Source organism: Drosophila bipectinata, chromosome 3R, assembly GCF_030179905.1.
Source record: "Drosophila bipectinata strain 14024-0381.07 chromosome 3R, DbipHiC1v2, whole genome shotgun sequence".
NCBI classification, from domain to species: Eukaryota; Metazoa; Arthropoda; class Insecta; order Diptera; family Drosophilidae; genus Drosophila; species Drosophila bipectinata.
This window is the reverse complement of record NC_091739.1, coordinates 589,455-613,787: the sequence shown is the minus strand read 5'-3', so window position 1 is coordinate 613,787 and position 24,333 is coordinate 589,455. Positions and strand designations below refer to the sequence as shown.

At 43.6% G+C, this 24,333-nt stretch overlaps 1 protein-coding gene across 1 annotated transcript; it reads right to left on the bottom strand.

The window, feature by feature from the left end:
• Positions 1-7,710: 7,710 nt before the first annotated feature.
• LOC138926719 (uncharacterized) lies at positions 7,711-8,715 on the bottom strand. Its single transcript, XM_070281811.1, has one exon. The coding sequence runs from the start codon at positions 8,713-8,715 to the stop codon at positions 7,711-7,713; it is 1,005 nt and encodes a 334-aa protein (XP_070137912.1).
• Between the last annotated feature and the right edge of the window lie 15,618 nt (positions 8,716-24,333).

Here is a 24,333-nt window from a genome sequence, read left to right as displayed (position 1 = left end):
CCACTAAACACCACCAACGGCTTCTCCTACGCCGATGCTCTACGATCTGGAAAGGAAATTCCAATTCAGCCTAACTCTCAAAGCGCTCAACAGGCCTCAAGAACAGCCACACAGCAAAACGGAAACTATGATGCTTACCCTCCAACAAAGTATGATGGAGCTTATGTCATTCATGAAAACGACCATGCAAACGCTTGTTCAAAACCAGAACATGGTGATACAGCGGCTCGTAGCACAACAGTCTAAATAATCTATGCAGGCGCTTCGAATATCAATGTGGAACGCCAATGGTGTCTCACGGCATAAACTAGAATTGTCACAATTCTTGACCGAAAACCATATTGACGTTATGCTACTGGTGGAAACGCATCTTACAAGCAAATACAACTTTCATATAAGAGGCTACACAATCTACCGCACAGATCATCCAGATGGGAAAGCCTACGGCGGAACTGGAGTTCTAATCAGAGAACGCATTAAACACCATTTTCACAAAAGGTTTGCAACAAACTTCTTGCAGGCCACATCGATACAAATTCAGTCAAGCAACGGAATCCTTTCAATCGCTGCCGTTTACTGCCCTCCTCGTTTCTCAATCTTGGGAGGACAATTTATGGACTTCTACAATTTACTTGGGGATCGTTTTATAGCCGCAGGAGACTACAACGCCAAACATACGCACTGGGGATCACGTCGAGTGACTCCCAAAGGAAGACAATTGTACAATGCAATTATAAATATGAAAAATAAACTGGACTACGTTTCCCCTGGAAGTCCCACATACTGGCCAACAGACTCACGAAAGCTCCCAGACCTTATCGACGCCCGGCTCTCCTTCCGCGAGCACCTTGATTATATCCAGGGCAAGGGTGCAGCCACTTCCAGGGGCCTTGCCAGGATCCTTCTAAGCACCAGAGGCCCCAAGCAGAACAGGAGAAGGCTCCTCGTGAGCGTTACCTCGGCGCACATTTTGTATGCAGCGCCCATCTGGGCTGAGGCGATGAATACGCCAAGCTACAGGAGAGGGGTAGATGCAGTTTACAGGCTGGGTGCTATAAGAGTCGCGTCCGGCTTCAGGACAGTCTCCGACGACGCCATTCTGGTCATTGCGGGGATGGTCCCGCTGAAGGAGCGCGCTCGTGAGCTCAAGGAGCTTAAGGAAACCCGTGCTCGCAATGAGGGTGCCGGCGGCACCCCCAATACAGCTGCAAAGGAGGACGCCAAGGAGAGGTCGCTCACAGCCTGGCAGGATTGCTGGGACGCGTCGACGAAGGGACGATGGACACACACCCTCATTCCTAACCTTAGAAGGTGGGTGCTGCGAAGCCACGGGCAGGTCGACTTTTACCTGACCCAGGTCTTGAGTGGACATGGCTACTTCCGGCAATACCTGAAGCGTTTTGGCCACGCGGAGGATGACTGGTGCCCGGAGTGCGGGAGTTCGATAGTCGAGGACGCCAGGCACGTTGTCTTTGAGTGCCGCCGGTTTGCACGAGAGCGCCACCGACTGGAGGCGGGCCGATCAATCCACCCGGGAAACCTAGTTGAGGTAATGCTGGAGAACCAGATGCTCTGGGACGCAGTAGCATCTTTTGCTGCAGCTTTAATGCAGAGGCTCAGGAGCATCGAGCAAGAGAGGCGGTAGGGTGGAGAGTTGGGGCCTGTGGCGGGAGAAGCAATGCCTAGCGGTCGTCCCGCCCGCTCTCAAGCCCCCGCTATCCATCATCAATGAACAACCACCTGTAAAAACAAATAACAGAACACCCCTTCAGCCTGACGACGCCAAAAACGAACTGGCTAAAATACAAAAAGTACGTGAGTGCCCATATAGAACTCGCCCCGGAATTTAACATGGAATCGGACATCGACTACACTACGAACGCCCTGGAAGTAGTACTCGTTGCGGCAGCTAAAATCTCTACTCCTCATAGGAATCAAATCAGCAAATCGAACAGCTTGTGCGAGAAAAGAGGCGCACACGTCGTGATTGGCAAAACAGCAGATAACAAGCTTCAAAACAACGCCTTAAGGAAGCAACCCGATCACTCGACCAGGCTCTTCACCAACAGGAAGAAAATGCACAGCTGAGGTACATCCAGAATCTCTCGCCAACAAGCACAAAGTACCCCCTGTGGAGGGCCCACCCAAATCTTAGCGCCCCAATTGAAACGACCACCCCGATAAGAAACTCTTCGGGATGCTGGGCTCGCAGCGACGAAGACCGAGCTGAAAAATTCGCTATTTTTTGTTTGGGCTATTTCCCAAAAAAATGGAAGAAGTCCATCATTATAATGATACCGAAGCCTGGAAAAGACCACACAATTACGTCATCATACAGACCAATAAGCCTTCTATCTTGTTTGTCTAAATTGTTTGAAAAATGCTTGTTAACTGGCATAATACCACATCTGGAAGCTTGCAATATTATCCCGGCACACCAACAAGTGAACAGATTAACATCCGAAATACGCTCAGCCTTCGAACTGCGAGAATACAGCAGCGATATTTTCCTCGACGTATCTTAAGCTTTTGACCGAGTTTGGCTCATCGGACTCATGCACAAAATTAAAACGTATTTGCCAACATACACCCACAAGCTACTGGAATCATACCTCTACAATAGGGTATTCTCAGTGAGATGCAACTCAGCTACTTCGGGCGACTACACCATCGAAGCTGGAGTTCCACAAGGAAGCGCACTCGGCCCGTGTCTATATGTTTTGTATACTGCGGATATTGCTACGAGCGCACAACTAACAACCTCAACGTTCACCGACGATTCCGCTATCCTTAGTCACTCCAGATGCCCAATGCAGGCAACAACCCAACTGGCTAATCATCTCATAATATTGGAAAGGTGGCTGACCGACTGGCGAACAAAAGTGTAAACATATAACGTTTACTCTTAATAGATAAACATGCCCTCCGCTTTTACTAAACGGTATGCAGATCCCTCAAGCTAACGACGTAACGTACCTTGGCGTTCACCTTGAAAGACAACTTACCTGGCGCAAGCACATCGAATGCAAAAAGATGCACCTAAAACTGAAAGCCAGCAGCCTCCACTGGATCATAAACTCACGATCGCCACTGTGCCTGGACTACAAGTTACTACTGTACAATTCAGTCCTAAAGCCAATCTGGACGTATGGCTCCCAGCTGTGGGGGAACGCGAGCAGCAGCAACAGCAACATACAGCGCGCACAATCAAAAATCTTGAGAACTGTCACAGGGGCACCGTGGTATGTTCACAACGAAAACATCCACTGGGCATCCTTGCAGTGAAAGACGAAATTCAAAAGCAAAAAGAGTCATACAAAGAAAAACTGTCTTCGCACCCAAATTTTCTCTCTCGGGGATTGACTCGGGTTTCTAGCGTATCCCGCCTTAGACGCAACGACCTCCCAACCCAGCAATCGATTTTTAGGGCCGTCTAACTCCGTATCAGTCAATATGACTGTTAGTTAAGTTAAAAATATAAGATTTGATACACCTCTTGTTAGTCTCGCAAAGAGAAGATTCAAGAAATAAAAGCAACGTTAAAAAAAAAAAAAAAAAAAATTTCTTAAGGTCGGGGATTAGTTGGTGGGTCCAGCGTCCCTTGGGCGATTCGTCCCATCGTTGTTGCCACTTCTGGATGCTAGTAGCTTTCGAGCTCACTTTAAGCCGACGGCGTGTCGCTGCCGGAGCTTACCCGCTCAGCGCTGATAGAGCCTGGTATAGCTCTTGCCGGTCCGTTGCGAGCAGGTCGATTGGCACCATGCCTGCTATGACGAGAGCTGCGTCATCCGAGATCGTGCGGTAGTCCGAGCACACCCTAAGGCGCATAGTCTGTATGTGCTAGTCAAACCTTTAGTCTTGTCTTGGCTGCATCCGCCCACACGGGGGCTGCGTAGAGCATTGTTGCGCTGCAGACGGTCTGGAAAAGAAGTCTACGTCCTTGCTTCAGGCCCCTACAGTTGAGCATGATCCTCCCTAGTGCACTGACGACATTCGCTGCCTTGCGATTAGCTTCTGCGAAGTGCTCCCTGAAGCTAAGCCTCGTGTCCAGCGTTACTCCCAGGTACCTGATGGCCCTGGTTGATGTGACCACATGTACGTCCGTGTGACCGTCTCCACCCGCTTCCTGCTTGAAATCAGGACAGCCTCCGTCTTGTGGTAGGCTAGGCTTAGCCCTGCCTGTTCCAGCCAACCGGATGACATTTACAATTGCAGCATTGCAGTACTCCTCTACTTCCTGGATTGTCCCGGCGACGATCACTACCGCGATGTCATCGGCGAAGCCGACTAGGTGTGTCCGTTCCGGGATCTCTAGTCTGACTCTGAGGCTGGGCCTAAAACTGAGCTTTGAGGGACACCGCATGTGTCCGCATGCTCTCGGATGCCTAATAGTACGATCGCTGAGGTACGACCTTATGACCTCCACAATGCTAATCGGCACGCGGAGATTGCGCAGCGCCTCCACTATGACATCCCACCTGGCTATATTGAAGGCGTTTTTGATGTCCAGAGTGTTGATCAGGCATTACTCCTTACTTCCGCCCGCCCATCTGGTCCCCTCGATTGCCTTGGCTGCGATCCTCCTGACCAAGGAAATTGCGCCGACCGTGGAACGGTGTTCCCTGAACCCGTATTGTAATGGGGAGAGATCTCCCGCGCGGATTACAGCCTTCTGGAGCATCCGGCATATGCAGCGCTCTAGGGCTTTGCCGGCATGGTCATTGAGGCCTTAAGGACGACGGATCCTCCGGCGGCTTGCCTGGTTTTGGGAGCAGGACCAGGCTTTGTACTTTCCACCTTCTAGGGAAAACGCCTTCACGTAGGCCTGCATTGAAGACTCTGGCGAAGCGGTCCGGGTACGCAGTCATCGCCAGTTTAATCGCGATGTCCAGGATCCCATCTGGACCGGGAGCTTTTCCGACCTGGATAACCTTAGCGACTTACACAATTTCATGGGCGCCTATTTCCTGATCCGGCGTAGAGCCGGCTGGTTCTCTTGCTCCACGCGGCACAGGGTAGGTCTGCGTCGTGAAAAGGTGATCCACCATGGCTCTCATTGTGGCGGCTTCTTTTAGAGCGATCGGCTTTGCCTGCTTCGCTTTCTTGCCTACGGTCCGGTAGGCCGATTCAGGATCTTCTTCTTTGCCGCGAAGTCCTCTCTTTTTTTGCTCGAAGTCCGGCCGTCCCCTGGCTCTTTGATGCAGCCTTCTTATGCGGAGACACTCTCTGCGCGCATGGGCTAACTCCGGGGACCATCAGGGTGCCTTGAATGCCCACGGCTAGACCTCATGCTGGCTCGGCAGGCCTGTAGAACCGCAGCCATATGTTGTGAACATCGCATTCAGTGTCGCCCGAAGGATCTGTTATCCTTAGTATCTGTGCGAAATTTTTCGGTTGCAACGTTGCCGGATTGAACCTTGGTGGCGTCGCTTTTGTGGAAGCTTGCGGACTATCCTCGATGTCGCAGACTATATATTTGTGGTCGCTCGCAGTATAGTCATCACTGAGAGACCACATTGTCCTCCGAAACAGACCGCTGCTGCAGAAGGTAAGGTTCACGATTGCTCCGTACCCCGCCTTGCTGAACGTGTTTTGGGAGCCGATGTTCAGCAGGGCTACGTCAAGAGTCGCAAAAGTCTCTTGGAGGGTTCGACCCCTGGCGTTGGTGCCAGGTTGTTGCGGTTTATTCCTCCTGCCAGGTAACATAGCTGCGCAGACGCAGACCACGCCGCCGCCCATTGTGGGTCAGACGCAGCGTGGGTTTATTTGGATGGGAGAGAGGGACGAAGGAGAGGAGGGACTTCTATCGAAGCTACGATGGGGGTTATACCGCCCCAACTCGGTCGCCAGTGCCGATTTCACGTGTGTACCGCCGCGGCGGTGGGGTTGGCATTTAGTCTGCTACGCGACCGTTGTCACCACCCTCGCCTTCCGTCCTGCGCTGATGGTGCGTGTGCCGCGCCTTGGTGTATGCTCTACTTAGCTCTAGGGGAGAAAATGAGCTGATACAGGCGTTCTCTGCCGGCGCCGGCTTACGCCCTCTACCGGAGGGGGACGTCCGTGGCGGACAATCGTTGCCCAGCACCGTAGATTAGCTGTTATAGATATCCACGACCTCTACCAGCACAAAATGTTTGCCGCGGATTTTTTTGCGGAAAAAAAAGACAGAGGAAGCCATAAGAAGAGAGTAGCGGAAAAAAACCAAGAGAGGCACTGCTTACCCCTTGCGCCCCTGTCCTAGGAGCTAGCTTCTTTTCATAGCTTCATAACATCTGTTTTCTTTAATATAATGGAATAATATAATCGAATTTTTAATATGGTGGGCGTTTTGCCCACCATTGCCCCAAGTCTGCATTTTTTGATTCTACGTTAGCAAATTAATAAGGTTAGTGATGGACTCCGCCGACTTTAAGTCTAATAGTCCCATCTTAGGTTTATAAGGATTATAACAAGATTGGAAAGATTCGATTGGAAAATCTTCTGATTATTTTTTATTCGAATTATGGTTAATTTCTTTTTACAATATTTGGGCTTATCATTTATTATTTAGTATTTCGAATTTACTTATACTATTAATTTATATAAATAATGCGTTATTTTTATACCCTTGCAGAGGTACTCATTTCCCTCTCTTTCTTTCAAGCGAACGGTCGTGTTTTTTTTGTGCGCACTGCGTTTTTGATAAATATTGGTAAACCGGTGTTTACATACTTTGTGAATTAAATCTTGTGAATCATAACAATCTTAAAGCCTAAACCGTATCGCTTCGCGAGTGCTGTGGTATATTTGGAGTCGAATTAATAATTTGTCTAAATTCTATTCCAAGCATAGCTCAGCTCTGCTTCTTCCCCGGCTTATCTATATTTCTGCATTTCTCTTTTGCACTATTTCAAAGCTCCCGCTTCAGCTTCTTGTTTGGCACAGTGGTTCAAGGTATTGTGTTTTTTAACTTTTTAAATATTAATTTTTGTCTTATTAAATTAAAAAAAAAAAAATAATAAATAAAATGGAATTTAAACTGGTCTGTGCCATTAAGTCTTGCAACAAGACAATTTCCACATCCCAGCCTAGTATCCATTGCTGGTTATGTGAAAACGTCGTGCACGCCAAGTGTGCCGGTTTCACTGCATCAGTTTCGGATGCCATTTCCCGTAGGTCTGGGATACATTATTGTTGTAAAAATTGTCGTGCTGTGCAAGGCGAAATGAGGTCGTTCATGAGACAGACCAAAAATGGATTTAAAGAGCTTGTTTGGTCATTGAGCGTTTTCAATACCGGGAAATAAAAGACGAATTTAATTTTAGTACGACGTTATAAAAATGTTTATTTCTGCCTGCAGATGAAGCCGGATGATCATCTGATAGACCAGCTTATGGTGCAAGCAGAGACGAAAGTAAAAAGTACAGAGAGAGGGCGGCCCGACAAGTCACTTCGAGCTAAAGCTCCCGAAAGTGGAGAGGGCGGCCCGACCTAGACATTGCCGAGCTAAAACTCTCTATAGAAAGCCCGTTGAGTCGAGCGGCCGAGAGAGAGTCGGCTTGCGATCAACAAAGCTTATGTACAAACTTAAGCCTAATAAATAAACATCATTACAACAAACATTACGTTAACATATTTAACATTAAAATTACACCGCTGCTGCCTGACCCGACATTCCCCCCTCCGTTGGGGCCTGTCCTCCAACTATATTCGTAAGGGGCGAGGTACAGCTTAATCAGCTCCCAGCGAAGCACTCCAACCCGAAGAGGGATCCGCTCCATAGCTCTGCCCAGCGGCCACATCCATAGCCTCCAAAGTCCTGCATCGCTGCTCCAGAAACTCTGCCAGCGACTCCCAAGTAGGGATGGCGTCGGAACTTGAAGAATTTAGACTCTCCTCCCACTTCACCTGGGTAGCTGGGTCCAACCGTTGAAGAAGAACCTGGACAATGATGCAGCCGGCTATCTCATTCGTCGAACCCAAATTCTTCAAAGTTCTCATATGGGCATTGAATTTGTCGGATAACCCTCGAAGACCTGTTATTGAATCACCTTCCACTAGAGTGAGGCCAAGAATCTCGTTCACATGAGCCTGAAATATTAAACGACGGCTATTAAATCGGTTATCCAACAAATTCAGCGCGACATCATAATTCTCATCGGAGACTTCCAAGGAGCGAACTGCTTCGAAAGCGGACTCCCGCAGGCAAGATCGCAACCTTTGCAGCTTTTCCACCTTACTGATGCTCGGATTACCGCCGACGATTGTACAGAAAATAGAGTAAAACTCAGGCCATTCAGAGTATCCACCGCTGAAGGTAGGAAGAGGCAAGGGAGGCAAAGCTTGAAACCTTTGACCTGACCCCGAGTCAACCTGCATGGTGGACATTCCGTTAGCTAAGGTGGAGTGGGCAGCAATTCGGGAAGAGCGAAGGGTCGTCTCGTGCTCAATTTCGGCCTGCATTGTCACTACCAGCTCCGAGACAGTCCATCGAAGCTCACTACTGATCTGCGAAATGTCCAAATCCTCAAGCTCCCCGTGGATGGCCTTGAAGTCGCTGAACATGGCGGCTATCTGACCATGACGCACGTTGAGCATGGCATCGTCCACCTTGGAAACAGGCTGAAGAGCTCTTTGGATCCTCTGCAAGTCCTGGAGAATACCCAGGGCCTTGCACTTTAGAACAGCACTACGGGTTGGAGTGGGTGCTCCTGTGTCTGCGCCGCTGGAGTTCATGGTTTATTTATTAAGTTCCGACCAACCCGAAGTAAATAATTCCGGCGCCAAATTTTTTTTTTTTTTTTTTTTTTTTCTCCAAATTTATTTTGCCCGCGACGAACACGACTTGTCCCACTGTGCACTCAGAACCGTAGCGGAATTGTGGAACGTATATATATATGAAGTCTATGCGCGGGCGAATGCACTTGCTTTGTGGAACGTAAATATGTATGTTTTTTTAAATGTTTTTTCGCGGCTCAATAGTTTTTTTTTAAATTGTTAATTATATTAAGTAAATCACGTCGGGGTCACCAATGTTTGGTCATTGAGCGTTTTCAATGCCGGGAAATGAAAGACGAATTTAATTTTAGTACGACGTTATAAAAATGTTTATTTCTGCCTGCAGATGAAGCCGGATGATCATCTGATAGACCAGCTTATGGTGCAAGCAGAGACGAAAGTAAAAAGTACAGAGAGAGGGCGGCCCGACAAGTCACTTCGAGCTAAAGCTCCCGAAAGTGGAGAGGGCGGCCCGACCTAGACATTGCCGAGCTAAAACTCTCTATAGAAAGCCCGTTGAGTCGAGCGGCCGAGAGAGAGTCGGCTTGCGATCAACAAAGCTTATGTACAAACTTAAGCCTAATAAATAAACATCATTACAACAAACATTACGTTAACATATTTAACATTAAAATTACACCGCTGCTGCCTGACCCGACAGAGCTGATCACTGGTTTTCGTAAAATCAATGACCAGCTCTGTGCGCTTGACACTCAATTTAGTGGCCTTCAGCTGCTAAATGAGTCCCCTAAGCGTAAGAAATCCGCTGTTTCTGATCCGCCTCAGCCTGCTCAGCCGACATTAATGCAGCCGCTTATATCTCTGGCCACCCCAAGGGCTAGAACTGAGAAAAATTCGTCAGAATTTCTCAGGGATAATGATCAATTGTCCGATATGTCCGCCATGGCATCCCTTCAAGTGATGCCACAGGTCCTAGGGAACGAAACCCCCATTAGGGTCACCCAAAAGGGTATTCCACAGTCCGGACCACCGGCACCGACTGATGCTGCAGTTCTTGTACCTGCGACACCAAAACCCTTACAGGTGATTCCTCCATCGAAACATATATTTAGTTTCTCGGCTTGCCCCTGATACTTCAGAGATTGATATCTCGGCTTATATGCCCGCGCTGATGTTCAAGACGATTTGTTCTCCCAGTTTTTGGCCAGAGAATCTTTTCGTCCAAGAACATCAGCCTAGTTCCGTGAAGAAAAAAGTTAAAAAACCAGTGGGAGTGAGACTCCCCAATATCGGAACCACTGACCAACCCTCCACCTCTTCTTTGGCTACTAACCCAAAAAACTAGTTTCCTCATTAACTCTTACCTATCAGAATACTAGGAGCTACGTAGCAAACTCCCCAAGCTATATTCTGATAGTTCTTTCTTTGCATCCCATATAATAGCATTTACAGAAACTTGGTTAAATCCGGAGATCTTTAGCTCCGAAGTTTTTCCAAGTAAGTACACCACTTTTAGACGGGATCGATCTCAGCGAAGAGGAGGTGGAGTCCTCATTTCGGTAGACTCTACTCTTTCTTCTGAAGAGGTGAAATCCCATGAGTTTGGTGACATAGAATTTATTTGCGTTAAAATCACTATGTCCGTTAAAGCTTTATACATCACATGTTCATATATACCTCCTATGTCTGAACCGCCTACATATTGGCAGCATTTGTCCGCCATTCGATACGTCTCTTATCTTATGACGGATCGTGACCAACTCGTAGCGGTGGGCGACTTTAATATCCCAGAATTAAAGTGGTCCAACGTCGATAACTCACCATCTTTGTCACTTATAACTTACCATGACTTCACCGCGGGCATGTTTGACATGTCCCTAGGTCAGATCAATCATGTTAGAAATTCGCTAGGTCGGCTCTTAGACTTATGTTTTGTATCTGATCCGGATGGTACCGCTCTCTCCAGAGCTTTTCCCCTTTCAGCCCCAGAGGATCCATATCACCCCACGCTGGAGGTCTCAATCGAAACCACTCCTGGTATCGATCAGATGTCTCCGAGCGTGGTAAATAAGATTCCCTGTTTCCGTAAAGCTGATTTTCAGAAACTTAATAGCCTTATCGATACATTTGACTGGTCTGATATTCTGGCGTGCACTGATCTTAATGTCACTTTAGAAAAATTTTATTTTACTTTAAATACATTTTTTGACTCATGTGTGCCTTGGAAACATCCGTCCGTTTCAACAAATCCTCCTTGGTATACAAGGTGCCTCACTAACCTAAAAAATAAAAAAAATAAGCTTTTACTTAAATATAAAAAAACCTGCAGTAGTGTTGATTTCTCAAGATACCTACTAGCTCGGTCGAATTTTACCGTGCATAACGCTGAATGTTATAGGAATTATATTGACCGCTGCCGGATTCAATTTACTCAGGATCCAAAGCAGTTTTATAATTTTGTAAACACTAAGCGTAAACACGTATCTTTTTCACCTCTGCTTACGTTTGAAAATTCCTCTGCGACTTCGGATCAGGCCATTGCCGATCTATTCGCAGAATTTTTTCAAACAACTTATTCTCCTCCTAAATTGACTGATCAGCCTTATGCATATAACATTCAAGCAGCAAATCTTATTTTCTGTCCGTCTTTTTCTGAGAACAACTTATTATCTGGTGTTTTAAGGGTAAAACCCATTTATTCGCCAGGCCCCGACGGAGTACCAGGCTGTGTGCTAAAATACTGCGCCAGGGCTCTGTGCAAACCTCTTCTAAGACTTTTCAACTTATCTTTGGAAACCTCGATTTTTCCCCTTAAGTGGAAGGAATCATTTATAATTCCCCTACATAAAAAGGGGAAAAAGTCCGAGGCTGCCAACTACAGAGGCATCTCTAAGTTGTCGGCAATTCCAAAGTTATTTGAAAAATTAACTACCCCTCATTTGCAACACCTTTGCTCTTCGATCATCACTCCTTGTCAGCATGGCTTTATTAAGCGTCGCTCCACCACCACAAACTTATTGGAGTTGACATCCTTTGTCATAGACGGCTTTTGTAAGGGATATCAAACCGATGTAATTTACACAGACGTCAGCAAAGCATTTGATTCAGTTAATCACTCACTTTTGTTGAGTAAACTGAATATGCTGGGTTTTCCTAAAGACCTCTTAACGTGGATCTCCAGCTACCTAGATGGAAGGACACAAAGAGTCTTATATAAAAACATACAGTCCCGTCTGGTCCGTGCTACATCCGGCGTCCCTCAAGGAAGTCATCTTGGCCCGTTATTATTTACGCTTTTTATAAACGACTTGCCCCCTGCTTTAATGAACTCTCTAGTTCTTATGTATGCAGATGATGTAAAGCTTTGTCTTCAGTATAAATCCATCTCTGCCCAATGCAGTCTTCAGTCTGACCTTGATAACTTTCAAAAATGGTGTTTGGCTAATGATCTAATACTTAATGGATCAAAATGCAAGCATATGTCTTTTTATCGTTCTTGCCCTCTGCAAGCTACGTATTCCATTAATGGGATTGCCTTAGAAAAATTAACCCAGGTTAATGATCTCGGCATCCTATTAGACATAAAACTTAAATTTGCCGACCATATTTCCTTAATGGTTAATAAGGCTAAAGGAGTCCTTGGTTTTATTAAAAGGTGGTCAAAAGAATTTAATGACCCCTATATAACCAAAACTTTATTCATTTCTTTGGTCCGTCCGATACTAGAGTACGGTTCATGGGTCTGGAGTCCCCAATATGGAGTACATAAGGACCGCATAGAATCGGTACAAAATAACTTTTTAATATTTGCACTTAGAGGTCTATACTGGGATGCAAATCTTCAGCTTCCATCCTACAGTAGCAGACTTTTACTTATTAACTTACCTAGCTTAACAAATCGTAGGACAATGCTCGGTGTAGTTTTTCTGCATAACCTTATTAACGGTGATATAGATAGCCAGCATTTACTAACACGCTTAAATTTCAACATTCCTAATAGAAGGACTCGAAACTTTAGTCCTCTGTTCCTTAGCCGTTGTAGTTCGACATATGCACTACATGACCCTTTTAGGGTATTATGTTCGAACTACAATGGTCTCTACTCTATTACATCTCTTTCCTGTCCCTCTAATTTAAAATATAGAATTTTAAATTTCCTTACTAACTCCTCTTAGCTTAATAATTAACAAATAACTTAATATACTCTAACAAATCGTTTCTTGAGCGCCCCTCGGTCGTCTGGGCCTCTAAGCTTTATGATGAATACAGGAATGCTAGCTGATGCTCTTATTGATGCACAAGCCATTTCCAAATTCTGAAAGACCGCGAAAAAAAAAAAAAAAAAAAAAAGAGGGTATTATAATTTTGTCCAAAAGTGTGCAACGCAGTGAAGGAGACATCTCCGACCCTATAAAGTATATATATTTTTGATCAGGATCACCTCCTGACTTGATATGAGCATGTCCGTCTGTTACTACTGTTACGCACCCTTCCTTTGCACGCAGTATATAAGTCGGAACGACCGGGATCGGCCGACTATATCCTATAGCTGCCATATAACTGATTGATCGGAAATGGTATAACTTTGGTGTTTTTAGAGTTAGAGAGTTCAAATTTGATATGAGAGCTATTTTTGGCAAAACATTACGACATGCTAAATTTGCCATATAATGCCATATAACTGATCGGAATTGACCCAACTTTCGTGTTTTTGAAGATAGAAAGCTGGAATTTAGTACAGATTATATTTTTGGTCAACTAATCCGACCTACCAAATTTTATAACGACCGGCTGACTATATCTTATAGCTGCCATATAACTGAACGATCGGAAATGGTTTTTGGTAGAAATACCAACTTTGGCAGTTTTGGAGATAGAACTTTGGGACTTTTTTTAGATTTTATAGTATAATAAATTGGGTTCTATTATCATATTCTCATAAGGATCGGCCAACTATATGCGATGTTTGCGATATATATCCGGTTTTAACTGCAAGGGTATATAAACTTCGGCTCCGCCCGAAGTTAGCTTTCCTTTCTTGTTTTTTTTTATATTTACTTTATTATTATTTTTTTTAATTTCATTCTTATACTGTTGTTGTACAATTAATTATGTTTTTATTAATTTTATTATGAGAAATTCGGGGAATGGGGAAAATAGGACGCGTCGGATGACAAAATGATGAACTACCTTGGAAGTTTATTTACCGGTCATAATTATACCCTTGCAGAGAGTATTATAATTTTGTCCAAAAGTGTGCAACGCAGTGAAGGAGACATCTCCGACCCTATAAAGTATATATATTCTTGATCAGGATCACCTCCTGAGTTGATATGAGCATGTTCGTCTGTCTGTCTGTCCGTTTCTACGCGAACTATTCTCTCAGTTTTAAAGCTATCGTCTTGAAACTTTGCACACACCCTTCTTTCCTTTGCACGCAGTATATAAGTCGGAACGGCTCGGTTCGGCCGACTATATCCTATAGCTGCCATATAACTGATTGATCGGAAATGGTATAACTTTGGTGTTTTTAGAGTTAGAAAGTTCAAATTTGACATGAGCTATTTTTGGCAAAACATTACGGCATGACAAATTTCATAGGGATCGACCTATAGCTGCCATATAACTGAACGATCGGAAATGACCCAACTTTCGTGTTTTTGAAGATAGAAAGCTGGAACTTGGTACAGATTATATTTTTGGTCAGATAATCCGACCTACCAAGTTTCATAACGATCAGTCGACTATATCTAATAGCTTCCTTATAACATCGTTCAGTTATATGGCAGCTATAGAATATAGTCGGCCGATCCTAATTAAATTTGGTAGGTTGGATCAACTGACCAAAAATATAATCTGTACTAAGTTCCAGCTTTCTATCTTAAAAACAGCTTATTATTATGCTATGAAAAATAATGCGGAGCTTCTTACTTAAATTAAATGTTCTGCGAAGAATAAATGTATTGCTTTAGGCAGAAACAAAAAACCATTTTGGCAGAAACAAAAAAGAGAATGAATTTCTTGCAGTGAAATGTTTTCAGACTCCAACAACAAAATGCATTCGGATTACCACGATTGTGGAGAATAGGGAAAACACGAAAAATTGTTATTGTAATTGCCCTTTGCCTATGCTGGAAGCAACACACGTATATGAAATTTCATTTCCCATATGAAAGAGCAATTCCAACAACAAAGGAGCACCGAGAGCAATGGGGCTGGGTATCCCTGCCCTAAAGTAACGAGTAACGAATTTTCTTTCTTCTTTAAGTTCTGGTTCTGACTGCGTGCAGCATTTTTTAGTCTCTAATAAATCGTCAAACCGAATAGGTTATGGGCCCAGTCCAGCAAGAAAACTACTGCGTAATAGTCGAAAAGATTATACGATTATTAGAGATTTGGTGGTGTTTTAAAAAAGATTAATTAAAGTTCGTGGGCAGCGCAAATGAAAAGTCTGCTGGTACACTCAGTATGTAGTCGTGAAATTAATACCGAAAGTGGAACGGTTACAGAGCAGGCAAACTCTGATAACAAGGATGAAAAGGCCCTCGCGAGTATTTTGTTGTCTAAGCCGTCTCAGATTAATTATGTTAAACACTGCAAGTCATCGATGGAAGCTTGGAAAAAGCTGGCGAGTGTTCACATGACTAGGGGACCAGCGCGTAAAATACAGTTGTTTAAATAGTTGCTGTATATGAAGATGTCAGAGTCAGACAATGTCACAGTAATTTGGGTAATTTCTGTGACGTCATCGAGAAATTACAAGAGATCGATCAATTAGTCCCAGAAGAAATGATTGTAATAATTTTGTTGTCCAGTCTATGTGATTCGTACGAAAATTTTGCAATGGATATGGAGACGCGTGATTCTTTGCCTTTCTTGAGTTCTCTAAAAATTAAGTTGCTGGAAGAGGAAGAACGACGAAAAGTGGGAGACAAAATGGAAAATAGAGCGGAATAGAGAAACGGGCAGTGTGGCAATTGGCCATAAGCAGTACATCGACGGGCTGTTACAAGATTATGGCATGGCAGACTGTAAGCAGAATGCCACGCTTTTGGAGGTTGGTTATCAGAACCTATGTATTTTAAAAGACTGTCCACGAGTCAACCAGAAACAGTATCAAACGCTTATTGGATCACTGCTGTACCTAGCAATGACTACGAGGCAAAGTTGGCCATGACATTGTGTGGCCGCTAAACGCGTCCTTCGTTACCTAAAAGGAACTTCGGGCTTAAAGTTGCACTTTTTTCGAACTGGTGTGCCTGTTCACTGCTTTGTGGATGCAGACTGGTCAGATGACTGTACTGACCGCAAATCCTTCAGTGGTTGGGCGTTCTTTATGGGTGGAGCAGCGTTTTCGTGGCAGTCTAAAAAGCAGAGCATCATAGCACGCAGTAGCACGGAGCATGTGGTAAAATGAGGAATTTTTGTTTATAATTTTTACATGTTTGATAGAACATAAACATTTTTGTTTTCATTTCATATCTCGGTATTTCAGACTAAAAAATAATAAAACAAAAAATATTTCATTTAAATATAAAAATATACGAATTAAATTGATTTTCAGCCTTTGGCGAATTTTGAAAAATGGTATTAAACAATGTAACATAAAAAAAAATTTGGAAAAGTATTAAAAATTAAAAATATAATTTGGATTAATAAAATATATAATCCCCTATTAGTTTGAATAACTTTTTGAAGTCGTTTTTTTTAATTACTGAGTCCACTAAAACTTTGAGGGTATGCGTGGACAAATCGTTCCAAAGGGAAGTAACCTTTTTTGCTTTTATGCAAAGAAGAAATTCGCTTCCGCTTTATGAAGACCACACGTTTTCAATAAAATTCAAGTCTGGACTTTGTGGTGGCCAGTCGAGACATCCTGTAAAAATTTGGTGATCATTCTGCTTATGTGGCATCGGGCCTGTTGCAGGATAAATGATTCACCGATAAGGGAATATTGCCCCTGGTTCATCGAGCCTTCAACGGGCACCAAGTCACCCAACCCATTATATGAGATGCACCCCTAGAACATAACCGACCCACCACCATGACTCACTGTTTTTGCAAACGGGCCTATTTTTTGTCGTTGTACCCGTGGCAGTCTTACAAAAAACCTTTTTAGATGAATTAAATTGAAAAGAACTTTCGTCCGTCCAAAGAACGCTTCTTCAAAATTGTTTCGCCTTGTTTACTTTGGATATGTACGGTATTTCCTTTGATCGGTACGTCTTGATTTCTGCTTCTTTCAAACAGTACGTTCACTGATTGGTTTATTAGCTGTCTTATACCATTCATTTGCAGCAGGTTGAGGCTTTAAAAAATATTTTTCTAGATTTATATAAGAAGAAAGTCATTGATATTGTATATGTTCCAACCGAAAATATGATTTCAGATGTGCTAACTAAAGCTCTATGTGAAGTTAAGCACACAAAATGTATTACTTCATTAGGGTTAAACTAAAAAATAATCTTTTGAATTAGATATACCGCGGTGAGAAGGAGTGTTGAAAATATTTGTTTTTGCAAATGCTCATGTATACGGAGTTGTGTGAGACTGCTCACGCCTTAAGCTTCATTCGTCCCAGCATAAGCAAAGGGAAATTACAATAACAATTTTTCGAGTTTTTCCTAATCTCCTCAATCGTGTCAATCCGAATGAATTTTGTTATTGGAGTGCCGAAAACTTTTCCCTGCAAGAAATTCATTCTTTTTTCTGTTTCTGCCAAAAGGTTCGACCTGAAGCGATACATTTCTTCTTCGCAGAACATTTTTTTTAAGAAGCTCCGCATTATTTGTCATAGTATAATAATAAGCTGTTGTAAAATGGAGCGATTTTTTTTAGAACCCGTAAGAAGTTGAAACTTTCTATTAGAAACTATTCAATCCCTACAAACACTTTTGGATCAGAGCCGTAGCTAGAGCCTCGGGGGCCCTGAGGCAACAAGTAAATTTGGGGCTCCCTATACGGAAGTCTTTTGCCCCGGGCGGGGCCCCTTCCCTTCGGGGGCCCTGGGGCACCGCCCCACCTGCCCCATGCTAGCTACGGCCCTGTATAGGATATAGTCGGCCGATCCCGACCGTTCCGACTTATATACTGCGTGCAAAGGAAAGAAGGGTGTGTGCAAAGTTTTAAGTCGATAGCTTTAAAACTGAGAGACTAGTTTGCGTAGAAACAGACAGACGGACAGACAGACATGCTCATATCAACTCAGGAGGTGATCCTGATCAAGAATATATATACTTTATAGGGTCGGAGATGTCTCCTTCACTGCGTTGCACACTTTTGAACAAAATTATAATACCCTCTGCAAGGGTATAAAAATATAAAGTATTCATTTGCAACACCTTTGCTCTTCGATCATTTCTCCATTTCAGCATGGCTTCATTAAGGGGTTATATACAGTTGCGATAGATGAAAAAATCGATTTTTTTAAATTGCATATTATTTAAGTATATACTATTGAGAATACTTTCATTCATACTAACCGAAGTTGTAGCTATATATAGCGCACTACCTGCACATCAAACTTGAAACTTTAAACGCGATTATCTCAGAATATTGTTTTTTCGAAATTACCTTTGCGTTGGACACGATTACTAAAAAATTTTTAATCCGATCAACACCAAATTTTGACTCCTTATTTATTATGATAATAGCTAGTCCGTGAACGAAGGATTTTCAATTTTTTTGAAAACTCCTTTTTTAGAGCATAAAAATCAAAAATCTTATACCTTGAAAAAGTACTTTTTTTTTGTTAAAACCGTCGCCATTTTTTTTAAACCAAAATGTTTACAAATCTTTCGTTCACGGACTAGGCAATACAATATACTAACGAAATTTTTTTGAATTTTTGATTTCGGATGAACCGTTCTTGGGATATGATGTCCACCGCAAGACACCATCGAAAAAAGACGATCTTGGAATTCGGCTATAACATTTTTATTATTTAATATTTAGAAAACTGGAATTTAGTACAGATTCTATTTTTGGTCAGTTGATCAAACCTACCAAATTTCATAAGGATCGGCCGACTATATTCTATAGCTGCCATATAACTGAACGATCGGAAATGGCCCAACTTTCGTGTTTTTGAAGATAGAAAGCTGGACTGATAGTTTTAAAACTGAGAGACTAGTTTAAGAAGAAACACACAGACGGGCAGACAGACGGACATGCTCATATCAACTCAGGAGATGATCCTGATCAAGAATATATATACTTTATAGGGTCTGGGATGTCTTTTTCATTGCGTTGCAAAAAGGCCAGATCATAGTCTTTATAAACCAGATCAATGTATAGACAAATAAAAAAATACCAACGAAATCTAAAAATTTTTAAAAATATGTTCAGTCTTCTTAATAATACGGAACAAAAAAAAATGTAAAAATGCCGCAATTCGGCACTTTTTGCCCATAGTGCACTGTCAGTTTCCCACCACTAAATTAAGGATTAGAGCTATCGGATTTGACATGAATATTCGAATGAAAATTAGGCAAGCGCCCACAAACCGCCTATTTAAAAAATATTTCTTTGGCTATCGGAAAATATACATGTTTACTTATAGTGTTCACAAAGTTATAAAACTGCTTCGGATCCTGAAACTGAATCCGGCAGCGGCTAATAACTTTTTTAACATTAGACCGAGCTACTATACTTAGCTAAAATGTTGCGATGTTTGCGATATATATTCGGTTTTAACTGCAAGGGCATATTAACTTCGGCTCAGGCCGAAGTTAGCTTTTCTTTCTTGTTTTTTATTTCTACCTATAGTTTTGCATAGCTTTATGGGCAAAGCTGTTTATTGATTAGAAAGAGTTCCGTTCAATATTAGCAAAAGTAAACATCAGCCGGTGCAATAAAGTGCAGTAAAAGAAAAAGGAAGAGGTTTAAGCCTAAGGTACGATTTCGACGTGGAAATCTATAGCCAGGTTTTGGAGCAGCGGTGCATATGTCGGCATAAATGTAATACGAGCGGAATTCTTATATGTGCATATACCTCCGCCTAAGCGATCATAGCTATTTACTTAAGAATACATAACCTACTTCTACTTCTACTCCGACATAGACTTCCCTAATCCTACTCCTAAATTTTAAAGGAGGGAGAACCACTTATGAGATTGGAGCGGCAACAACGGCTGATCCAAATAAAAAATCCAATTATAGATGCAAATACAATACAAATAAAATCGACTGGATTAAAAACTGGACGGGATCCTTGCTGGAGGACGAAACATATTACAGAACTCTTGAGAAGATGGATATCGGGATAGCTACCCAGGCGTCAGGCAACCAGGTGGGACACCATAGACTCACTATCAATAGAATCGAATAGTACGCTGGTGGCGGGGTAATAGGGGGCTGCATAAAATGTGTTGCTGAGAATCCGTTAAAGTGTTAACTTTAAAGGTTTGTTAAATTGCGAGTAAAAGAGATGAAGACTGGGTATAATATTGTCGGGAAACTCCACTACAGCCGTCCTTCTTTGTTAGAGTTGAAGAGCTAAAATTTTCTACGGATTCTATTTTGGCAAAACAATATGACATATCAAATTTCTTGAGGATCACCCGACCATAACCTATAGCTGTCATATAGCTATAACTTTCGTTTTTTTGAAGACAGAAAGTTGAAACTTCGCACAGATTCTATTTTTGATTCTATTATTACTATGTATATATAACTGAAGAATCGGAAATGGTATTTGGTATTTGATAAAAATACCAACTTGGGTTTTTTTGAAGATAGAAGGTTGGGGCTTCTTTTTAAATATCGTATTGTAATATTATGATATTCTCATAAGGATCCGCAAACTATATCCGATGTTTGCGATATATATCCGGTTTTTACTGCAAGGTATCAACTTCAGCTCCACCCGAAATTAGCTTTCCTTTGTTGTTTTTAATAGAATCAGTTTGAAACCTGAACTTTGGTAGTCGCTGCAAGCGATGGCGTGACGGGGATAGAGATGGCGCATCGAAGCAAATTGAATGGACCCGAGAAAGAAGATGTCAGGACGAACCGGGCGGGATCCAACCGCTGTGATTGAAAGGAAAGCAGGGATCAAGGAGACACAAAAAAAAAAGAAAAGAGAACGGCAACAGGAGGAGGACACGTGGGAAAAAAATAATTAAAAATTCCCAATAATTTTCTACGGAGCTCTAACGTAAGTACGAAGAAAAAATGAAATCGGAAACAGTAAATTATAACGGTTCATTGATCTTCAGTACATTTCAATGAAAGAAGCTCGTCAACCAACTGGAGCCACCCGAAGGCGAAAATTTCTACACAGAAGGAAATTGGTCACCTTTGCCGGGTGGCCCACAGGTTATTTTTTGAGAATTTAAATTTGAAAAGTACCTGAAACCCTGTCCGTATCCTAACTTAGATTATATACTTATTTATTTATATTATTAATTTGTTATTTATTTTTTTGTAATTAATATATTATCTGTATTCGTCCCAAGGTGCCTTGGTTAGGTTTTAGGTTAATCCATGTTTAATATTTAAGAGTAATATCAACTGAAAGCATAAAAGATGAAATAAAAATTATTAAATTAAAATGAAATGTGAGTGAGAAAATACAAAAGGGTGGGAAGTGAAAACGCGTAATTCAAAATGTGAGAGTGCAGATCGGTGAAGGGGAAAATAAGAAGGAGTGTGGAGTTTTTGCGGAATCGGAGTGCAGAAATAATGAGTCAAGCAACCAATCCATGGGCGGACAGGAGAAGACACCTTCTCAAGCCGTTCATCAAGCCAACACCGTTCATCAAGCCATGGCCGCCTCCATTGAAGCCGAAGTAGCAAGAGGCTACGAACAAGGAAGCAGTGGTAGAGGAGCGATACCGAAGGTCCAGCCGGAGGTGCCGTCAGAGATTCGGTCGGCAGTTAATACGGCACTGTTTCAGGCACAGCAGACTTATAAATCGGGAAGGTACTGCGAGTTCAATGCATTTAAGGAGCAAATGCAGGCCGACATGATGCTGTTTATGAAGGACACAAACGACTGCATGGCATCGTGGAGGAAGGTCTTCGAAAGCCAGTGGATGAGTCAACAGCAGCAGCAGTCGGCAGAGTCTCATTCGATGAAGCCTCCCGAACGACAGTTCCAACAGCCGCCGCCGTATTCCAAGTCCAAGTCACCGAATATCTACGGAAAGCAGAATCAGTCGAGGCCTCCGGAACGAGCCGCGTCCAGGAGCGGCTGGGAAGCACGGGGTTACCAACAGCCTGGGCAAGCGTTGTCGCTGGAGATGGAGCCAGAATGGGCTCCATCATACGTACCCTCGGCAACAAATCAAGCCGAGTCGGTGGGGCAAACTCGAGGGTCAAGCCAGGCCCGAATGAAAGTGGGACTTCTCCGCAATTAGGGTTTATTGTTTGATGGCAGTCCCAGAAGCATGCCGGTCTCGGAGTTTGTGTTCCGACTGGAGCACCTGCAGAGGTCCTATCGCATTCCGTGGAGCGAGGTACTGAGGGAGTTCCATGTGTTAGTGGAAGGTCCAGCCAGAGAATGGTATTGGATGTACATTCGTACCAACGAGAGGACGGACTGGCCATATCTGCGGTACGCACTCCAAAAGCAATTTCAAAGCCATAGGTCAAACTTTGAAAGGGAGTATGAGCTGCGAGAGAGGAAACAAATATATCTGGATTATATCCAGATGATGTTGACGCTGAGGGCAAGATTGGAGACACCAGTATCCGATTTTGAGCTAACGAAAATAATAAAAATGAACCTGAGAGAGAGGATTTCCAAGATCGTGTATCCGATTCATGTCACAAACCTGGAGCAGCTACGCCATGAGTGCCACGATGCGGAGAGGATGCTAGCCACTCGATGATCTAGGCAGGCAGCGGAGGGTGAGCAGCAAAGAGGATTCTCCTAGCGTCCGAGGGTGAAAGAGCTGGAAGATCAGCAGGAGGACGAGGGCGGCTGGCCCGAGGAGGGTGAACTCGAAACTCTACATCGGCAAGAGAAGTCGAGGGATAAGTCGACCCTAAATTGCTAGAACTGCAACGAGCGGGGGCACACATTTTGGGAGTGTGAATCGACGGTGCGCAACATATTTTGCTACAAATGTGGCACTCCCGGAGTCGTGTTGCCGAAATGTCCGAAGTGTCAGTTGGGAAACGGGGGAACGACCATGTCCCGGGCCGAGGAGCCACGTTCCAACCCATTTGCATCTAGGAAATAAGAAAATAAGCTAAGAATATTAATCAAATTTTAGTAAATATAAATAAGCAGAGTCCAACGGTAAAAAGTTCGGATGGGAATCCAATTTCAGTACAAGAAGCGGATTACAAGGAGAGTAAGCCGCGGAGTTTCCAATAAGTCCGAGTAACTCCAAAAATCGAACGTACCCGGCGAAGGAACCGGCAGCGCAGGACCGAGAGACAAAGGATATGCGCGTCGATTCAAGCCGCGGTGAGCTGCGACATCGTGGGGACATTTGCGATCGTGGAAGTGGAGGGAGACCTCGGAGAAGGATGTCTGGAGTTGATAGAGAAATTAGGATTGAGACGGGAAAAGACGCGAGGTGCTGTATCAGTTCCAGAGGATGCCTTTTGGGTTATGCAATGCGGCGCAAAGACTATGCAGGTTGATGGATAGAGTCATCCCACAGAGACTCAGAGTCCGAGTGTTTGTATATCTGGATGACTTGTTAATGATCTCGAAGACCTTTGAGGAGCATTGGGAGTTGCGGAGGGCGAATTTGACCATCGGGTTGCAGAAGTCAAAGTGCTGCTTTAAATACTTGCGGTATTTAGGGTATGTTTTAGGAGATGGCACTCTGAAAACAGAATTACGGAAGATCGCAGCCATTAATGAAATTGAGGCCCCGCAGGACGTCCGACAGTTGTGCAGTTTCCTTGGCACGGCGAATTGGTATAGAAGGTTCATACAAAATTTTTCCGAAATAAGCACTTCCTTAACCGATTGCCTGAGCGGACACCTGAAGCGGAGGTAGCGTTCCAGAAGCTAAAGCAAGCACTGACCTGTGCGCCGGTTTTAACCCACCCTGACTTCCGAAAGTCATGTAGGTATCGGCGCGGTGTTGTTCCAGAGGGACGACAATAAAGCGGACCGATGGCCGATCGCCTTCTTTTCGGCAAAGCTGAAAGGCGCACAGCTAAATTACAGTGTAACCGAGAAGGAGTGTCTGGCTGCAGTCAAAGCTGTTGAGAGATTTCGTCCTTACATAGAGATGATGCCGTTTACCATCTTGACGGATCACGCGAGCCTTAAGTGGCTGATGTCTTTTAAAAATCTGGAAGGGAGACTGGCCAGATGGTTTCTAGCGCTACAGCCTTACCAGTTTAACATCGAGCATAGGAAAGGAAAGGACAATGTGGTGGCTGATACTCTTTCGCGCCCCAACGATGTAGAAGAGCTGAGCCTGTTGAACATGGAGACGACGTCTTTCGCAAGTGAGGAGTACCTGGAAAGGATGAAAGTAGTAAAAGAGCAAGAAGATCGATTCTCAGGCTTACGGGTTTAAGAAGGCTTACTTTTCAAGAAGACTCGTTTTTGCCAGGAGGACAGCGAAGAGTTCGACTGGAAATTGTGGATCCCCGAGGAACTGACAAGTACATTAGTATAACAAACACATGAAGGAGGCT